Below are 15730 nucleotides of genomic sequence, written 5' to 3' on the forward strand. Positions count from 1 at the left end.
GCATTGACCGAGTTTGACTCGTGGTCAACATGATTTTGACTTGCAACTCACTGATTAATTGTGATTTAAGCGACTGAGGCGATTTTCAGCCCTCAACTCGGCGAGCAAGGGTTTTAACTTTTAGGGTTCCCGCATTTTTCATTGCATGGTTTAGTTAGGTTAAAAATTAAACGTCGGTCCATAACTCTCTTCTCACTGCTCAGGCCCGCAACTCATACACTGAGAAGGTAATAGAGGCATGGTTTCAGTTTCAGTTTACGCTGTGTAATAGAGTCGTAGTGTAATAGAGGTGTAGTGTGCAATGTGCTCCAGTGTTAGCTTCAGCATGTGCTCTGTCAGATATTTCAGTACCAAACCATTATCGTATCATTTCAGCAGCAATCAAGAGATTTTAGTTACTGCTTTTTAACTGATTAGTATGCAGTATTTTATAAACTTTTAGAAGCAGATGCTTCTGGTTCTATGTAGTCATTGGTTAGGAGTCAGGACTCAGTGCTTTGGATTATGTTTGGACTCATAACATATATGAGATACTTATTCATTCATGATATTTTGGACATCTATTGATATTATGCATTGTTTGCACATGACTTTATTGAATATCAATGAAAAATGATTTTTTTAATTCAATATGTGTATATCTTTATTTATTGAATTCACCGATTTTTTCTTTATTTTTTCTTGATTTTTTCCTGATTTTTTCCCAATCTGATTAAAACTCTTCGCTCTTTTGCCTCGCCGATTTATTGCCGATTCCGAGTCTAGTAACATTGCTCAAGATGTAGTTAAGAGAAACTCTAAGCCACAACAAAAGGAGCCCTAACGCAGCATGAATTGTTGTAGGTGACAGCGTTGTAATAAAGGCATGAGTTAAGGATTTATTTGGGCCTGTTGGAAGAATCTGAAGCTACAGCTAGCTGCTTTGCTAGGCTGCAAGCCATAGCAAGCAGCTAAGGCTGTTCTGAGGTAGCATTGCAGTGTACATTGATTTCAGGAGGCAGCGTGGATTAGGAGAGACTCTCCTAGGTGGACTGCAACCCTTGAAGGGCTTAGTTGACTGACAGCATGGAAGGTTAAAGGGCTTCTTCTTGTGCCCTAACTAGAATTGCAGGAGCAGGCAATCAGAGGAATATTGCAGCAGCATTGATGATCAACTAAAAGGATATGCTACAGTACTCTTCGTGAGTGTTTGAAGTCTGTCGGTGCTGCATCCTAGAACAGTCATCATTATCATAATGATGGACTTACTGCTGCTGTCATACAATCTCAGATTTGTATATTTGTACTATCTCTCTCTGTTGAACTATTGAAGAATATAAGAAGAATTGATCAAGGGTTTCCACACATTGGAGTTTGTCCCTGGCTAGTGCCACATCTTGTGTCCTCTTGTCTTGGCTTGTCTTCTGCGGTTTATGTTTATGTTCTATCTGCACTTTACTATCATGCTGATGTGATTGCTAATCTGAATATTGGCATTGGGCTAATAAGAAAAATTGAAGTAAATTGCTCTAAGCATAGAACAAACCAAAATTTAACAGAGGTCCTCATTTGTAAATCATATCATATCATTTTTACTTGTACAATTTATATATTTACTTCCCTTATGGATATTTTTTTGGTGGTGGTTATCAAACCCTCTTTGTTGCACTTGATCAAACCTCCATGTGATCCACGCCATAAAAAATCAAATCTAGAAAAAATAAATCATCTCATGATTTAGGGTTTGATGGCCTCTTTTGGAAGGATGAAAATTGATGACATACATCAGAGATTGAGCATGCTGCTGTTCCAAAGAATACTGCAGCCCCAAAAATAAACCCTTTGATGATTTTTTGTACAAATAAAGGGTACAAGTTGAAGATATCAATGGATGGAAACTTTCTACACGCATAATGTAAATACTGCTCCCTACTCTTACCATCTAAAGATGCAAGTCCAATTTGCATTTTTGGAAGCATTATTATCAGCAACATTACATCTGGATGTGAATTTTGGCAGCCCAGTTTTACCTTTTCTTTCATATGGTTGAAGGGTGTTTACATTTTCTGAGGGGTGTTTGATGAGTGAGCTCACAAATTTGGAGGCAGTGTTGCACATATGGGGAGATGCACCTTTTGGAGCACTTATCTACGTATTTCTATGCATATCTTTTTATTGGAGATGCCTTTGGAATGTCTTCACATTGGCCAAGACATTTGACATATTTTGGATGCATAATTTTATTTATTATTGTATAACCTTTGGCATACGGAAAGCTTCTAGAAGGGTGCCTTGTACTATATGTTGACACATAGCATTGTTATCACACGGATCTGCACCAACAGGCCTATGCAAGGACTCTAGACAACCAAATCTGTCACCATTAGTTGTCTCTCTATTTGGACTAGAACTTTCCCCGTCACAAAGGAGTGTCCCCAAATCAATTGTATGTTTATAACTTTATATCTCCATGGTGTCTTAGAGGGGTGTCCTAAAATCAATGGTATGCTCTCTCTCTCTCTCTTTGTGGATCGTTTGGTAACTCTATGGTGTCTTTAGCTCCAACCATATATGCATCTTAATATTCAAAAGTCACCTCTAGGGAGGTTCCAACACAACTTTGGGTGAGGAAAGTACCTTCTCACAAAGGCCACCGCAGGCCCCATACCTGCATTGATTATATAGCTCCTTTATGTATGTTAGATCTCTTGGTGTGTTACACTATTGGAGAGATTTGTCCGACTTTATTTTGAAGAGGATCTTTGGCAAGCTTCAAAGTATGTTGACATAGGTTTCTAACTTTTCTTTGGCTGCCTAGTCTTCTTCTTAGTTCTCAGTCCAAGTAGCTTTCCTTTCTTTCTCTTGTTTTCATAGTCTCACATCTAGTTAACAGCTTGTTCCACTTACAGAATCAATAAAACCTCGGTCCTCCTTTCCCAGATTGCTTGCAAATCAAGGTGAAAAAGGAATTAAACATAATAATTGATGTTTTCTGTTTGCATATGGATTGGAAAGGGGCTAGCAAAATTGCATCATATTTCACTTCAACTTCTCTCTCTTTTCTTGCAAGTAAATGTTATGAATAAAATATAGATATAAATAATGTAAATATAAATAATAATAACACGTCATAAATAATGATTAATTAGTAATTAGTTAATTGGTATGTCCCTAAGGGCATGACCGTCCATAAAGGGACACCTGCCTAGGTTATATAAGCAAACCCTCACTCTCATTTGTAACATCATTCTCAATTGTTAAGATAATCTTCGGCAAAATCACATAACCAGACTTTTGTCGACGCGTTTCGAACCAACCAGTGTGGTTCATCGTCAGGACAAGTTGAAGATCTAAACAGGCTTAGCTCGATTAAATAGAGTGTGCAGAGACTCCAACAACTATAAGGTAACGGCTAATTTGACTTAATGAACCTGGTCAAACTACTCAAATATTTAATTAATGTTTAAAGAAATAGATAAAATAGGTAAATAAGGAGTTTATTTGTTAATTTAAGGATAATATTAATATTTTAATTATAATGGTCATTATCTAATATATATTCAATGATTTAATATTATTCAATTATTATTTAATTAAATTCGATATATTAATAATATTATTTCGAATATTAAGAGGATCTATTAATTATAATGGTCCTTATATATATGTTTTTAATTGATTTATTATTATTTAATTATATTACTAACTAATTATTATTAATAATTTAATAATACTAATAAAATATATATATATATAATTGAATTCATTTGTTAGTTTAATATTATTTCAATTATCATGGTCATTATATAGTATATATTAAATGATTTACTATTATTCAATTGCTATCTAATTATTGTGTATTAATTCACTACCATTTTTTATATAATTTAGTTACATTGGATAATTATGTAATAATTTCTTAATGGTCCATTGGTAAGTTAGTTATTTATTATTCAAAATATAATAGTATTAAACTTATAATATATGCTTATCGAATAATCAATAACTCCTAAATTAACAAATTGTTAAAACATTATTCTTCCTAGAGTTTTGTTATCCTAGGAAATGCCATAATTAAGGGTAAGGTCCAAGTTAATTCATAATAGTATTATTCCTTTAATGGTCAACTAATCCATATCAGTTCAATATTTTTTATTCAAAAATATTAGAGGTAACTTAGCCCTTAGGTAAATTATTACTTATAGGGTTGAATGATTATTCTTAAGAATATGACTAAAATCATTGGTCAATCATAACTTATCCTTAAAATCTAAGGTAAGGTTCTATTAATAGTCGATATTTATTCAAATATTATTTATCTAAAAGATATTAAAGTCAATTCGGCTATAAGGTCAACAAATTTATAAGGATTAAAAAAGGGGGGGGGGGGTCGTATTAGACAATAGTTAAAGGGAAACTCAATTAATCAAAGAATCAATTATCAAGGTATAATTACTAAATTTAAGAAAATAGAAATGCCTAATAGTATCATAAAAAGGTTAAGGTTAATACACTATAAGCCCGAGATTGATTCCACACTAATCAAAACACCAGAATAATCAGACAAAACTGTTAAAAGAAAATCAAGGAAAGGGGAAGATAGAAACCTAAAACCAAAAGACAGGGGAATGAGGAGGCTAGGAAGATAAGGCTGGGACCCAGCAACTGCTGATCTTCCATCCATCATCCCTATTAAGATTTACTGGCCTTTTCTCGATCTCCAGGGCCTCTCTGAATTTTCGATGGTGAAACTGCGCAACTTTGGCAATGACTTGAGCCTCCTCTATACATACATGATGCATAGTCTTCCCAGCATGCTCAGCCAGGGCCGAGGACTTGGTCCTACCATGTCTTAAATCCGCCGAATGCTCGCTGATCCGTTGATTGATAGAGCGACCAGTCTCACCAATATAAGGGGTCCCACAGGAACAAGGAATGACATAGACGCCCTTCATGTCTTTAGGGTCAATCGGGTCTTTCACAGACCTGAGGGAGCCACGGATAGTATTGAGAGGTCTGAAAGTTGCGGGAACATTATACCTCTTCAGAATCCTCGCAATCCTGTCCGTGGTTCCCTGGATGTAAGGAAGATTCACACCCAAGAAATGATCACCTGGAGCCTTTCGGATTGAAGGCTCCTTCTTGGCCCTGAGGAAGGCTTTTTGACCGAGGTGCCTCTTGTAACCATTCTTCTCAAAGACTTCCAGGAGGTGAGCCTTCTCCGACTCCAAGCTCTCCTCATCCGAAATTCTGACAGCACGGGTGGCAAGCGTGCTAAGAACCCCTATCTTCTGAGCGGGGAAATGATGAGAAGAAGCATGCAAGTATTGCTCAGTATGCGTCTTCTTTCTATACACCTGATGAGAAAAGGAACCACCCACCTTCTTAGAGATGAGAACATCCAAGAACGGGAGACAACCATTATCTTCTTTTTCCATCGTGAATTTAATGGCGGCGGACTGGCTATTGAGGTGACTGAAGAAACGATCCAGCTCTTCAGGCCCATGAGACCAGACCACACCGGTGTCATCAACGAATCTTCTCCAAAGCTTTGGTAAGAGGCGAGAGGAGGCCAGAGCCTTAGACTCAAAATCTTCCATGAAGAGATTAGCCACGACAGGGGACAAAGGGGAGCCCATGGCAACTCCGCAAGTCTGCTCATAGAATTCTCCCTCGAAGCTGAAAAAGGTTATTAATAAGCTAACTGACCCTGATACGGCTAAGTTAGTTGAGCTTTGCCTTACCTCTGCCTTTTTCAGCTTCGAGGGAGAATTCTATGAGCAGACTTGCGGAGTTGCCATGGGCTCCCCTTTGTCCCCTGTCGTGGCTAATCTCTTCATGGAAGATTTTGAGTCTAAGGCTCTGGCCTCCTCTCGCCTCTTACCAAAGCTTTGGAGAAGATTCGTTGATGACACCGGTGTGGTCTGGTCTCATGGGCCTGAAGAGCTGGATCGTTTCTTCAGTCACCTCAATAGCCAGTCCGCCGCCATTAAATTCACGATGGAAAAAGAAGATAATGGTTGTCTCCCGTTCTTGGATGTTCTCATCTCTAAGAAGGTGGGTGGTTCCTTTTCTCATCAGGTGTATAGAAAGAAGACGCATACTGAGCAATACTTGCATGCTTCTTCTCATCATTTCCCCGCTCAGAAGATAGGGGTTCTTAGCACGCTTGCCACCCGTGCTGTCAGAATTTCGGATGAGGAGAGCTTGGAGTCGGAGAAGGCTCACCTCCTGGAAGTCTTTGAGAAGAATGGTTACAAGAGGCACCTCGGTCAAAAAGCCTTCCTCAGGGCCAAGAAGGAGCCTTCAATCCGAAAGGCTCCAGGTGATCATTTCTTGGGTGTGAATCTTCCTTACATCCAGGGAACCACGGACAGGATTGCGAGGATTCTGAAGAGGTATAATGTTCCCGCAACTTTCAGACCTCTCAATACTATCCGTGGCTCCCTCAGGTCTGTGAAAGACCCGATTGACCCTAAAGACATGAAGGGCGTCTATGTCATTCCTTGTTCCTGTGGGACCCCTTATATTGGTGAGACTGGTCGCTCTATCAATCAACGGATCAGCGAGCATTCGGCGGATTTAAGACATGGTAGGACCAAGTCCTCGGCCCTGGCTGAGCATGCTGGGAAGACTATGCATCATGTATGTATAGAGGAGGCTCAAGTCATTGCCAAAGTTGCGCAGTTTCACCATCGAAAATTCAGAGAGGCCCTGGAGATCGAGAAAAGGCCAGTAAATCTTAATAGGGATGATGGATGGAAGATCAGCAGTTGCTGGGTCCCAGCCTTATCTTCCTAGCCTCCTCATTCCCCTGTCTTTTGGTTTTAGGTTTCTATCTTCCCCTTTCCTTGATTTTCTTTTAACAGTTTTGTCTGATTATTCTGGTGTTTTGATTAGTGTGGAATCAATCTCGGGCTTATAGTGTATTAACCTTAACCTTTTTATGATACTATTAGGCATTTCTATTTTCTTAAATTTAGTAATTATACCTTGATAATTGATTCTTTGATTAATTGAGTTTCCCTTTAACTATTGTCTAATACGACCCCCCCCCCCCTTTTTTAATCCTTATAAATTTGTTGACCTTATAGCCGAATTGACTTTAATATCTTTTAGATAAATAATATTTGAATAAATATCGACTATTAATAGAACCTTACCTTAGATTTTAAGGATAAGTTATGATTGACCAATGATTTTAGTCATATTCTTAAGAATAATCATTCAACCCTATAAGTAATAATTTACCTAAGGGCTAAGTTACCTCTAATATTTTTGAATAAAAAATATTGAACTGATATGGATTAGTTGACCATTAAAGGAATAATACTATTATGAATTAACTTGGACCTTACCCTTAATTATGGCATTTCCTAGGATAACAAAACTCTAGGAAGAATAATGTTTTAACAATTTGTTAATTTAGGAGTTATTGATTATTCGATAAGCATATATTATAAGTTTAATACTATTATATTTTGAATAATAAATAACTAACTTACCAATGGACCATTAAGAAATTATTACATAATTATCCAATGTAACTAAATTATATAAAAAATGGTAGTGAATTAATACACAATAATTAGATAGCAATTGAATAATAGTAAATCATTTAATATATACTATATAATGACCATGATAATTGAAATAATATTAAACTAACAAATGAATTCAATTATATATATATATATTTTATTAGTATTATTAAATTATTAATAATAATTAGTTAGTAATATAATTAAATAATAATAAATCAATTAAAAACATATATATAAGGACCATTATAATTAATAGATCCTCTTAATATTCGAAATAATATTATTAATATATCGAATTTAATTAAATAATAATTGAATAATATTAAATCATTGAATATATATTAGATAATGACCATTATAATTAAAATATTAATATTATCCTTAAATTAACAAATAAACTCCTTATTTACCTATTTTATCTATTTCTTTAAACATTAATTAAATATTTGAGTAGTTTGACCAGGTTCATTAAGTCAAATTAGCCGTTACCTTATAGTTGTTGGAGTCTCTGCACACTCTATTTAATCGAGCTAAGCCTGTTTAGATCTTCAACTTGTCCTGACGATGAACCACACTGGTTGGTTCGAAACGCGTCGACAAAAGTCTGGTTATGTGATTTTGCCGAAGATTATCTTAACAATGTTATGGATCACAGAAGTCTAAATTCCTTATTAAACATCATTCTCATTCATACATTTTAATATATATTTGTGTATCATCAATGGAGATCTACATATTCCAAGTCTTCTAGAATGTTTACCCTGCTATAGCAAACCTTGTTGGTATCAAAACATTCCTATGAGTATACGAACTTTGTTCGTTACATTGGTATCAAAGTTGTTTGATCCTCTGGCCGCTCAACTGCTACAGAAAACCATTCCAATCTGGCCTTTGGCCATCAACTTTCGTCAACTTTTGTTGTCGTGTGATCAAGCATTTTGCTACATAGTTGGAGTTTCTCCATTCTGCCAGTTTCCAACATTTTAGGCTTTTGGCCATTATAAAATTTAAAAAATATATATATATATATATATATATCCAATCTAAGATTGAAGATCTCCAAAATTTTATTAAAGGAATATTAAGTAAAGAAAAAAGGGAATATAAGAAGATTTTGGGAAAAAGGTAAAAAAATAGAATATATTCTAAAGCTTATAAAAGGGAATATATATATAAAAGTACCAAGTTAAAGGAAAATATTAGGGTATTTTTTATCAAAAGAAAAAATGGATTCTAATTCAGAAATGAAAGAAGGAAGATTTCTTAAAACTTTTAATATGTTTGTCAATGCACTATTTAAAATCAAAGGATCACTTGCAGGAAATATTATTATCATCTCTATTGATCCTACTCAAAATAATAATTATGTTAGTACTAAATGTGCTAATCAATTAGCGATTCTTGAATCAAATATAATTGAAACAAATTTTGTTGACACAGGTGACAAACAATACGACATAAGCAATCTACAACTAAGTATTAGAGACTATCCTTTTGTCTCTCAGTTCACCGTTAAAACCTTATTTTGCGACAATAGTGATATAATTCTGAGTTCGCCCTGGATCGAATCACAAGGATCTTTTATCCTAAATATGAAAAAGAAGCTTTTGACATTTTCCCACAAAAAGAAAAAAATAATGCTACAGCATGTTACCTTGAAGCCAAATTCAATGACGCCTGAAGACATACAAGAAATAACAAAAGTAATTCTTCAAGAAAGTAAAAAGGCGATACAAAATATGCAAAGGGAAGTTGATAAAATCACCGCTGACAAAAATAAAGAAGTTTCTCAACTTAAACACGGTGAAAAACTACTGACGCAAATTAAGAAGCTTAAGAAGGACAAGAAGTCATTGGAAAACAAGGTACAACAACTTATCGAGAAGGAAGCATCGAATGTAGAATTCCAAGTTGAAGAAAAAGGAATAAATTTCGATACAGTGAATATCACAACTCAAGAAGAAGACAAGTCAATTGAAGAAAATACACACTTAGATGTTGCAATTCAGACGATAAACATCCCAAGTGAAGGTTTTGTAACCAATGCAACAACATCGTCACCTGAAATAAATCAGAATCTTGCCACACACATGATAAAGGAAGGACAAACCAAAAGAACTCCTTATCTACATCCGAATCACAAGAATAGACATCTCAATCAATCTACAAATCTGTATCACTCATAACATAAACAACAAACTTATGTTTGGAGGATACTGAAGTGTGCACAACTCAATCCAGTGATAACAATTCATCACAAGTTTCCAGTAATCGAAAGATTCCACAGAAGATTAATTTAGGATGGTCAGATCCTTCCTTTGTGCGACAATTTTATATATCTCTCCAAGGATAATACCAACTTGTATCAACGAAGATGACAGTTCCGAGACAAGAAGACATTCTAAACAGAAAAAGAGATTAATTTTCTTCATCAGCAAGCTTTGAGAACAAAGCTTTTTGAAGAGGATGGCAATGTTATGAATACAATATAGATATAAATAATGTAAATATGAATAATAATAACACATCATAAATAATGATTAATTAGTAATTAGTTAATTGGTATGTCCCTAAGGACATGACTGTTCATAAAGGGACACCTGCCTAGGTTATATAAACAAACCCTCACTCTCATTTGTAACATCATTCTCATTCATACATTTTAATATATATTATTGTATCATCAATGGAGATCTATATATTCCAAGTCTTCTTGAATGTTTAACCTGCTATAGTGAACCTTGTTCGTAACATTGGTATAAAAACATTCCTATGAGTATACAAACTTTGTTCGTTACATTGGTATCAGAGTTGTTTGATCCTCTGGCCACTCAACCACTACAAAAAACCAATTTGATCTGGTCTTTGGCCATCAACTTTCGTCAACTTTTGTTGTCGTGTGATCAAGCGTTTTGCTACATAGTTGGAGTTTCTCCATTCTACCAATTTCCAACATTTTAGGCTTTTGGCCATTTATACTAAATAGATTAGTTAATTAATTTAATAAACAAACAAACAAACAAAAAATCCAATCTAAGGTTGAAGATCTTCAATAATTTATTAAAGGAATATTAAGTAAAGAAGAAAAAGGAATATATATATATATAAAAGTACCAAGTTAAAGCAAAATATTAGGGTTTTTGATCGAAGGCAAAAATGGAGTCTAACTCAGAAATGAAAGAAGGAAGATTTCCTAAAACTTTTAGTATATGTGTTGGTGCACTATTTAAAATCGAAGGATCACTTGCAAGAAATGATGTTATCATCTCTATTGATCCTACTCAAAATAATAATTATGTTAGTATTAAATGTGCTAATCAATTAGTGATTCCTGAATCAAATATAATTGAAACGAATTTTGTTGACACAAGTGACAAACAATACGACATAAGCAATCTACAACTAAGTATTGGAGACTATACTTTTGTCTCTCAATTCACCGTTAAAACCTTATTTTGCGACAATAGTGATATAATTATGGGTTCGCCATGGATCGAATCACTAGGATCTTTTATCCTAAATATGAAAAAGAAGCTTTTGACATTTTCCCACAAAAAGAAAAAAATAATGCTACAAGACGTTACCATGAAGCCAGATTCAGTGACGCCTAAAGACATACAAGAAATCTCAAAAGTAATTCTTCAAGAAAGTAAAAAGGCGATACAAAATATGCAAAGAGAAGTTGACAAGATCACCACTGACAAAAATGAATTTTTTTCTTGACTTAAGGACCACAGTGAAAAACTACTGACACAAATTAAGAAGCTTAAGAAGGACAAGAAGTCATTGGAAAACAAGGTACAACAACTTATCGAGAAGGAAGGATCGAATGTAGAATTCCAAGTTTAAGAGAAAGGAATAAATTTCGATACAGTGAATATCACAATCAAGAAGAAGACAAGTCAATTGAAGAAAATACACACTTAGATGTTGCATTTCAGACGATAAACATCCCAAGTGAAGGTTTTGTAACCAACGCAACAACATCATCACCTAAAGTAAATCATAATCTTGCCACACACATGATAAAGGACAAACCAAAAGAACTCCTTATCTACATCCAAATTACAAGAATAGGCATCTCAATCAATCTACAAATTCGTATCACTCAGAACATAAACAACAAACTTATGTTTGGAAGGACACTGAAGTGCGCACAACTCAATCCAGTGATAACAATTCATCACAAGTTCCCAATAATCGAAAGATTCCATAGAAGATTGATTTAGGATGGTCAAATCCTTCCTTTGTGCGACAATTTTATATATCTCTCCAAGGATTATATCAACTTGTATCAACGAAGATGACAGTTCTGAGACAAAAAGACATTCGAAAGAGAAAAAGGGATCAAGTTTCTTCATTAGCAAGCTTTGAGAACAAAGTTTTTTGAAGAGGTTGGTAATGTTATGAATAAAATATAGATATAAATAATGTAAATATAAATAATAATAACACATCATAAATAATAATTAATTAGTAATTAGTTAATTTCTATGTTGCAGGAAACGTGGGGTAGGAGGGCGTTTCCGTACGGAAACGAGTACTTAACGCTGAAACGCGTTTGGTACAGCTCTGAAACGCGTTTCAGGCCGTACTGCCACGTTTCACGAAACTGAAACGTGGCCAATACGGCCTGAAACGCGTTTCAGGGCCGTACGACCCACGTTTCAACATTTACTTGTGTTTTTTTTAATTTTTATTTGTTTTCTAATCTATTCTTACGTTAGCCTAGTGACTTCTAGTTGCTTCCAGATGCTTGTCTAAAGTTATAAAAGTGAACTTTTGCCCTAGTGTTGATATGCAGTTCATGGTAATGTTAAATTCTTAAAGTAAAAGTGATATTCTCCTTTATTTTTCATTTTCATCCTTTTACTTAAATTTTTAACATTACCATGAAATGACTCAGGATGTTTGAGAGTGGTTTCGCCCTCATTGGATTTCATATGGAGAAAGTAGAATTTTAGATCTCACTCAAAATCCAGCAGACTTATCTGTTTTTCAGGATTTCAGGATTGGGGGGGTTGCAATGTTTCCATTGGATTTTATCATGTACTAGGGTATGGAACTTGTATTTAATCGAGAGAACAAAGTCCTCTATGCAGGGGAGACTCCCAATAATCAAGAGAATGTAGGGTACTAGGGTATGAAACTTGTATTTAATCAAGAGCACTAAGGTCATTCGACTATGTAGGAGGAGACTCCCAATCAAGCACGAGACAAAAAATTAGAAATTTCTCGTGGCTGATTTTGGATATTTCTATTTTCATTATGTGATTATTCATGAGTAAATGTGATATAAATTTAGATACTTATAGTTTATGCATTGACAATTGACAATTTATCATAATGTAATAAATTAGAATGTATCATATATGCTTTATGATTGTACATATTTCTTAAATGTCGCGTTTCCCCGTTTCCAAAATTTGGGGAGGTCGCGTTTCGTATCGCTTCCCGTTTCGAAAACTCGTACCCGTTTCCCCGTTTCGTGCAACCTTGGTTAATTTGTATGTCCCTAAGGACATGACTGTTCATAAAGGGACACCTGCCTAGGTTATATAAGCAAACCCTCACTCTCATTTGTAACATCATTCTCATTCACACGTTTTAATATATATTCGTGTATCATCAATGGAGATCTACATATTCCAAGTCTTCTGGAATATTTAACCTACTATAGCGAACCTTGTTTGTAACATTGGTATCAAAACATTCCTATGAGTATACGAACTTTGTTCGTTACAGTAAAATAGCTCACCAAAGGATTAAAGGAGAATTAACCCCAGTTAGATCTATATCCTTTGTTAATTTCTCCCTTATATTTGGTTCTTGTTTCCAGACCCGAGATAACAAAAAGCAGTCTCTGGACCTAGGGATCACATTAACCAACTCTTAATCTTAATCAACCCAGTAGTCTTTCTCCATTGCCCTAATTTTCCTAGTTCACACAAAAGCCAAGAGGCAACTCCATCTCCCTTCCAAGCCCTAGAGCTTGAGTCGTCCTTGTTGTGATAGAATGGTGCCTCACTCTAATGATCACACTATACATACAGCTTCCTATAATTTTGACGTCCCAAGAATTCAAAATGACTACAAGATTTATAGTATGAGGAGATCAAAATATACAGCAAAAGACATTAGAAAAAGCCAAAGTTGCATAGATGACTTAAGACTAGCCTAACATGATACAGATATGAGCAGAAGTTTATATCGGGTCTGCCAGGCCAAACTAGGCAGTGCAGAACCAATCAAGCAGGCTTTCTGATGTCTGAATTCATTACAAGGCAGGGAGAGCTCACCTTGCTGACAACATCTGTGGAATCCAAAAGTCCTTCTAAGCAGACCAGAATTCACCCATAAAACTCTTTTATGAATCACATAATTACAAGGTGTTTTATTGTTGTGGCAAGCAAAGCTGTAGTCTTATTCTTTCAAAAGGCTTTCCAGAAGAACAGTCACCCAAAAAGCACACACAGTAAACAAAACTAAACACTTATTGAAAAGGCATGAAATTTGGATCGATAGCATTTCCAATACTCGATAGTATGTACTACACTCAAGTGCGCAAATCAAAGATACCTGAAAAGTAAAACTTAATATATTAAATGAAAGGAAAATTTTGGTTAGAGATTAACAATGACCTCATCAGACAAGGAAGAGTCACCCATTTGATAGCAACCTTTAAAATAATCAACCATGAGCTTTGCATTCTCAAGAGCATGTGCATGGCGATAGTTGGACCTCAGAAAATCAGTGCAACCTTGAAGTGTGTCAAGATCTGGCCATAGTGGATCCAAACGTTGTATGTCTGTATTTACTAGTTCACTATAATTTATTTCAGAATTACCCTTTGGATTTCCAGATGCCTCTTTTCTGCATGCATCAACTTTCTTATTTGAACGAAACGACCTTCTCATTGCTGAGGTTGCTCTTAACATGATAGCATTTGGTCCTTGTCGACTGGAAGAATTAGTGGGCAGTCGTTCAGTTGCCTTTAACAAGGCAGATTCAGCTTCTTCTATGGTCACTTTCCAACTATTAGCCTCTTTCTGTCAACAAATACAAAACTAAAATCAATACTAATAGGAATTCATAATACAACACCAGAAACTAAAAAATGCTTGTTGGAAGAAGAAGCTGATTTTGAATTTTTTTCTCATGAACAATGCATGCTAGCAGGCCTACAAACTTCGAAGTGTTGAAAGTCAAAATGCAACCAAAAGTTCATCATCAAATTGCTTGTCACTGTACATGGAGCATGATCGCTTATCCAACCAAGCTTTCTGAAAACCAACTTACAATAAAAATTTATGTTCTACTTCCCTGCCATGAAATGCAATTCAAACTAGTAGGTCCTACCAGTTTAATTCAAACTAACAGATGCTACCAAAAGTTTGCACACACTTGTTATCTATATGGTTGTTTTTCTTAGAAAGCATAAGGTATTATTAACTGGAAACATATAAAAGTTATGGGTGTTCCATTATCATATAAACAGCATCAGAGAGAAAGATCTTGTCAAATATCACATGGTGTGAGAAATGAAAGAAGCAGGCATTCAAAGACCACAGGGCTTTGGGTTGACGGTGAATGGGTGCACTGTTAAGGCACTCCTTGCAAAAAGGTCACCAGTGAAAATCCCCCGTGGTGTGATGTCCCCTCTAAATAAAAAGGCACTCAATTTTGAGGAAAATAAAGACACCCACTTTGGAGAAAAAGGAAAATAGTGGAGCTAGTGGAAGGTGGGGGCCACCCCATGAGGAAATATGCACCGCTTTGGAGAATTCGATTTGAAGCGAAAAGGAGGGAGAAGGGGATTATTAGTTGGAACTTGGGTGGAGCCCACGTGAAGGGAAAAGAGGCTGAAATTATAAATAGAAGGTAGAGCACTCATTTTGGGATTTTTGCTCATTTGACATCCAAACCATTGTTTGCTCAAGCTGTTTAGCTGGGTCAACCAAGTGTTGTTTAGCGCACAATATCTCCAAGCAGAAATTTCAACCTACCTTCGGTTGACTACGAGTGCCATCCCTAGGGGGATTTTCTTGCTTTTTAGAGGGCTGTTCTTGGAGGCATTGCAGGTGTTTTGGATGATTTTCTGGGGCAGACTGGGCGCACTAGCAGAATTCGCACTTCTTGGAGTTGTGATAAGTCAGATCTTTTGTTGGGCTTTTGAGGGGAGTTGTTGCCCACAATTTGCAGTTGGA

The 15730-nt window shown here is 35.5% G+C and overlaps 1 protein-coding gene across 2 annotated transcripts in view; it reads right to left on the reverse strand.

Moving 5' to 3' along the window:
* Window positions 1–15730, reverse strand: part of LOC149168690 (uncharacterized) — a 342439-nt gene that overhangs the window by 210040 nt on the left and 116669 nt on the right. For both annotated transcript variants that reach the window (XM_089428378.1, XM_089428376.1), the window contains exon 3: window positions 14165–14572. In XM_089428378.1, the coding sequence (XP_089284504.1) occupies window positions 14165–14572 (408 nt within the window). The remainder of the gene's footprint in view (window positions 1–14164; window positions 14573–15730) is intronic.

The sequence above is a fragment of the Pinus tabuliformis genome, chromosome 4_2 (assembly GCF_031772625.1).
Source record: "Pinus tabuliformis cultivar Carrire ecotype Pingquan chromosome 4_2, CPIR1, whole genome shotgun sequence".
Taxonomy (NCBI): domain Eukaryota; kingdom Viridiplantae; phylum Streptophyta; class Pinopsida; order Pinales; family Pinaceae; genus Pinus; species Pinus tabuliformis.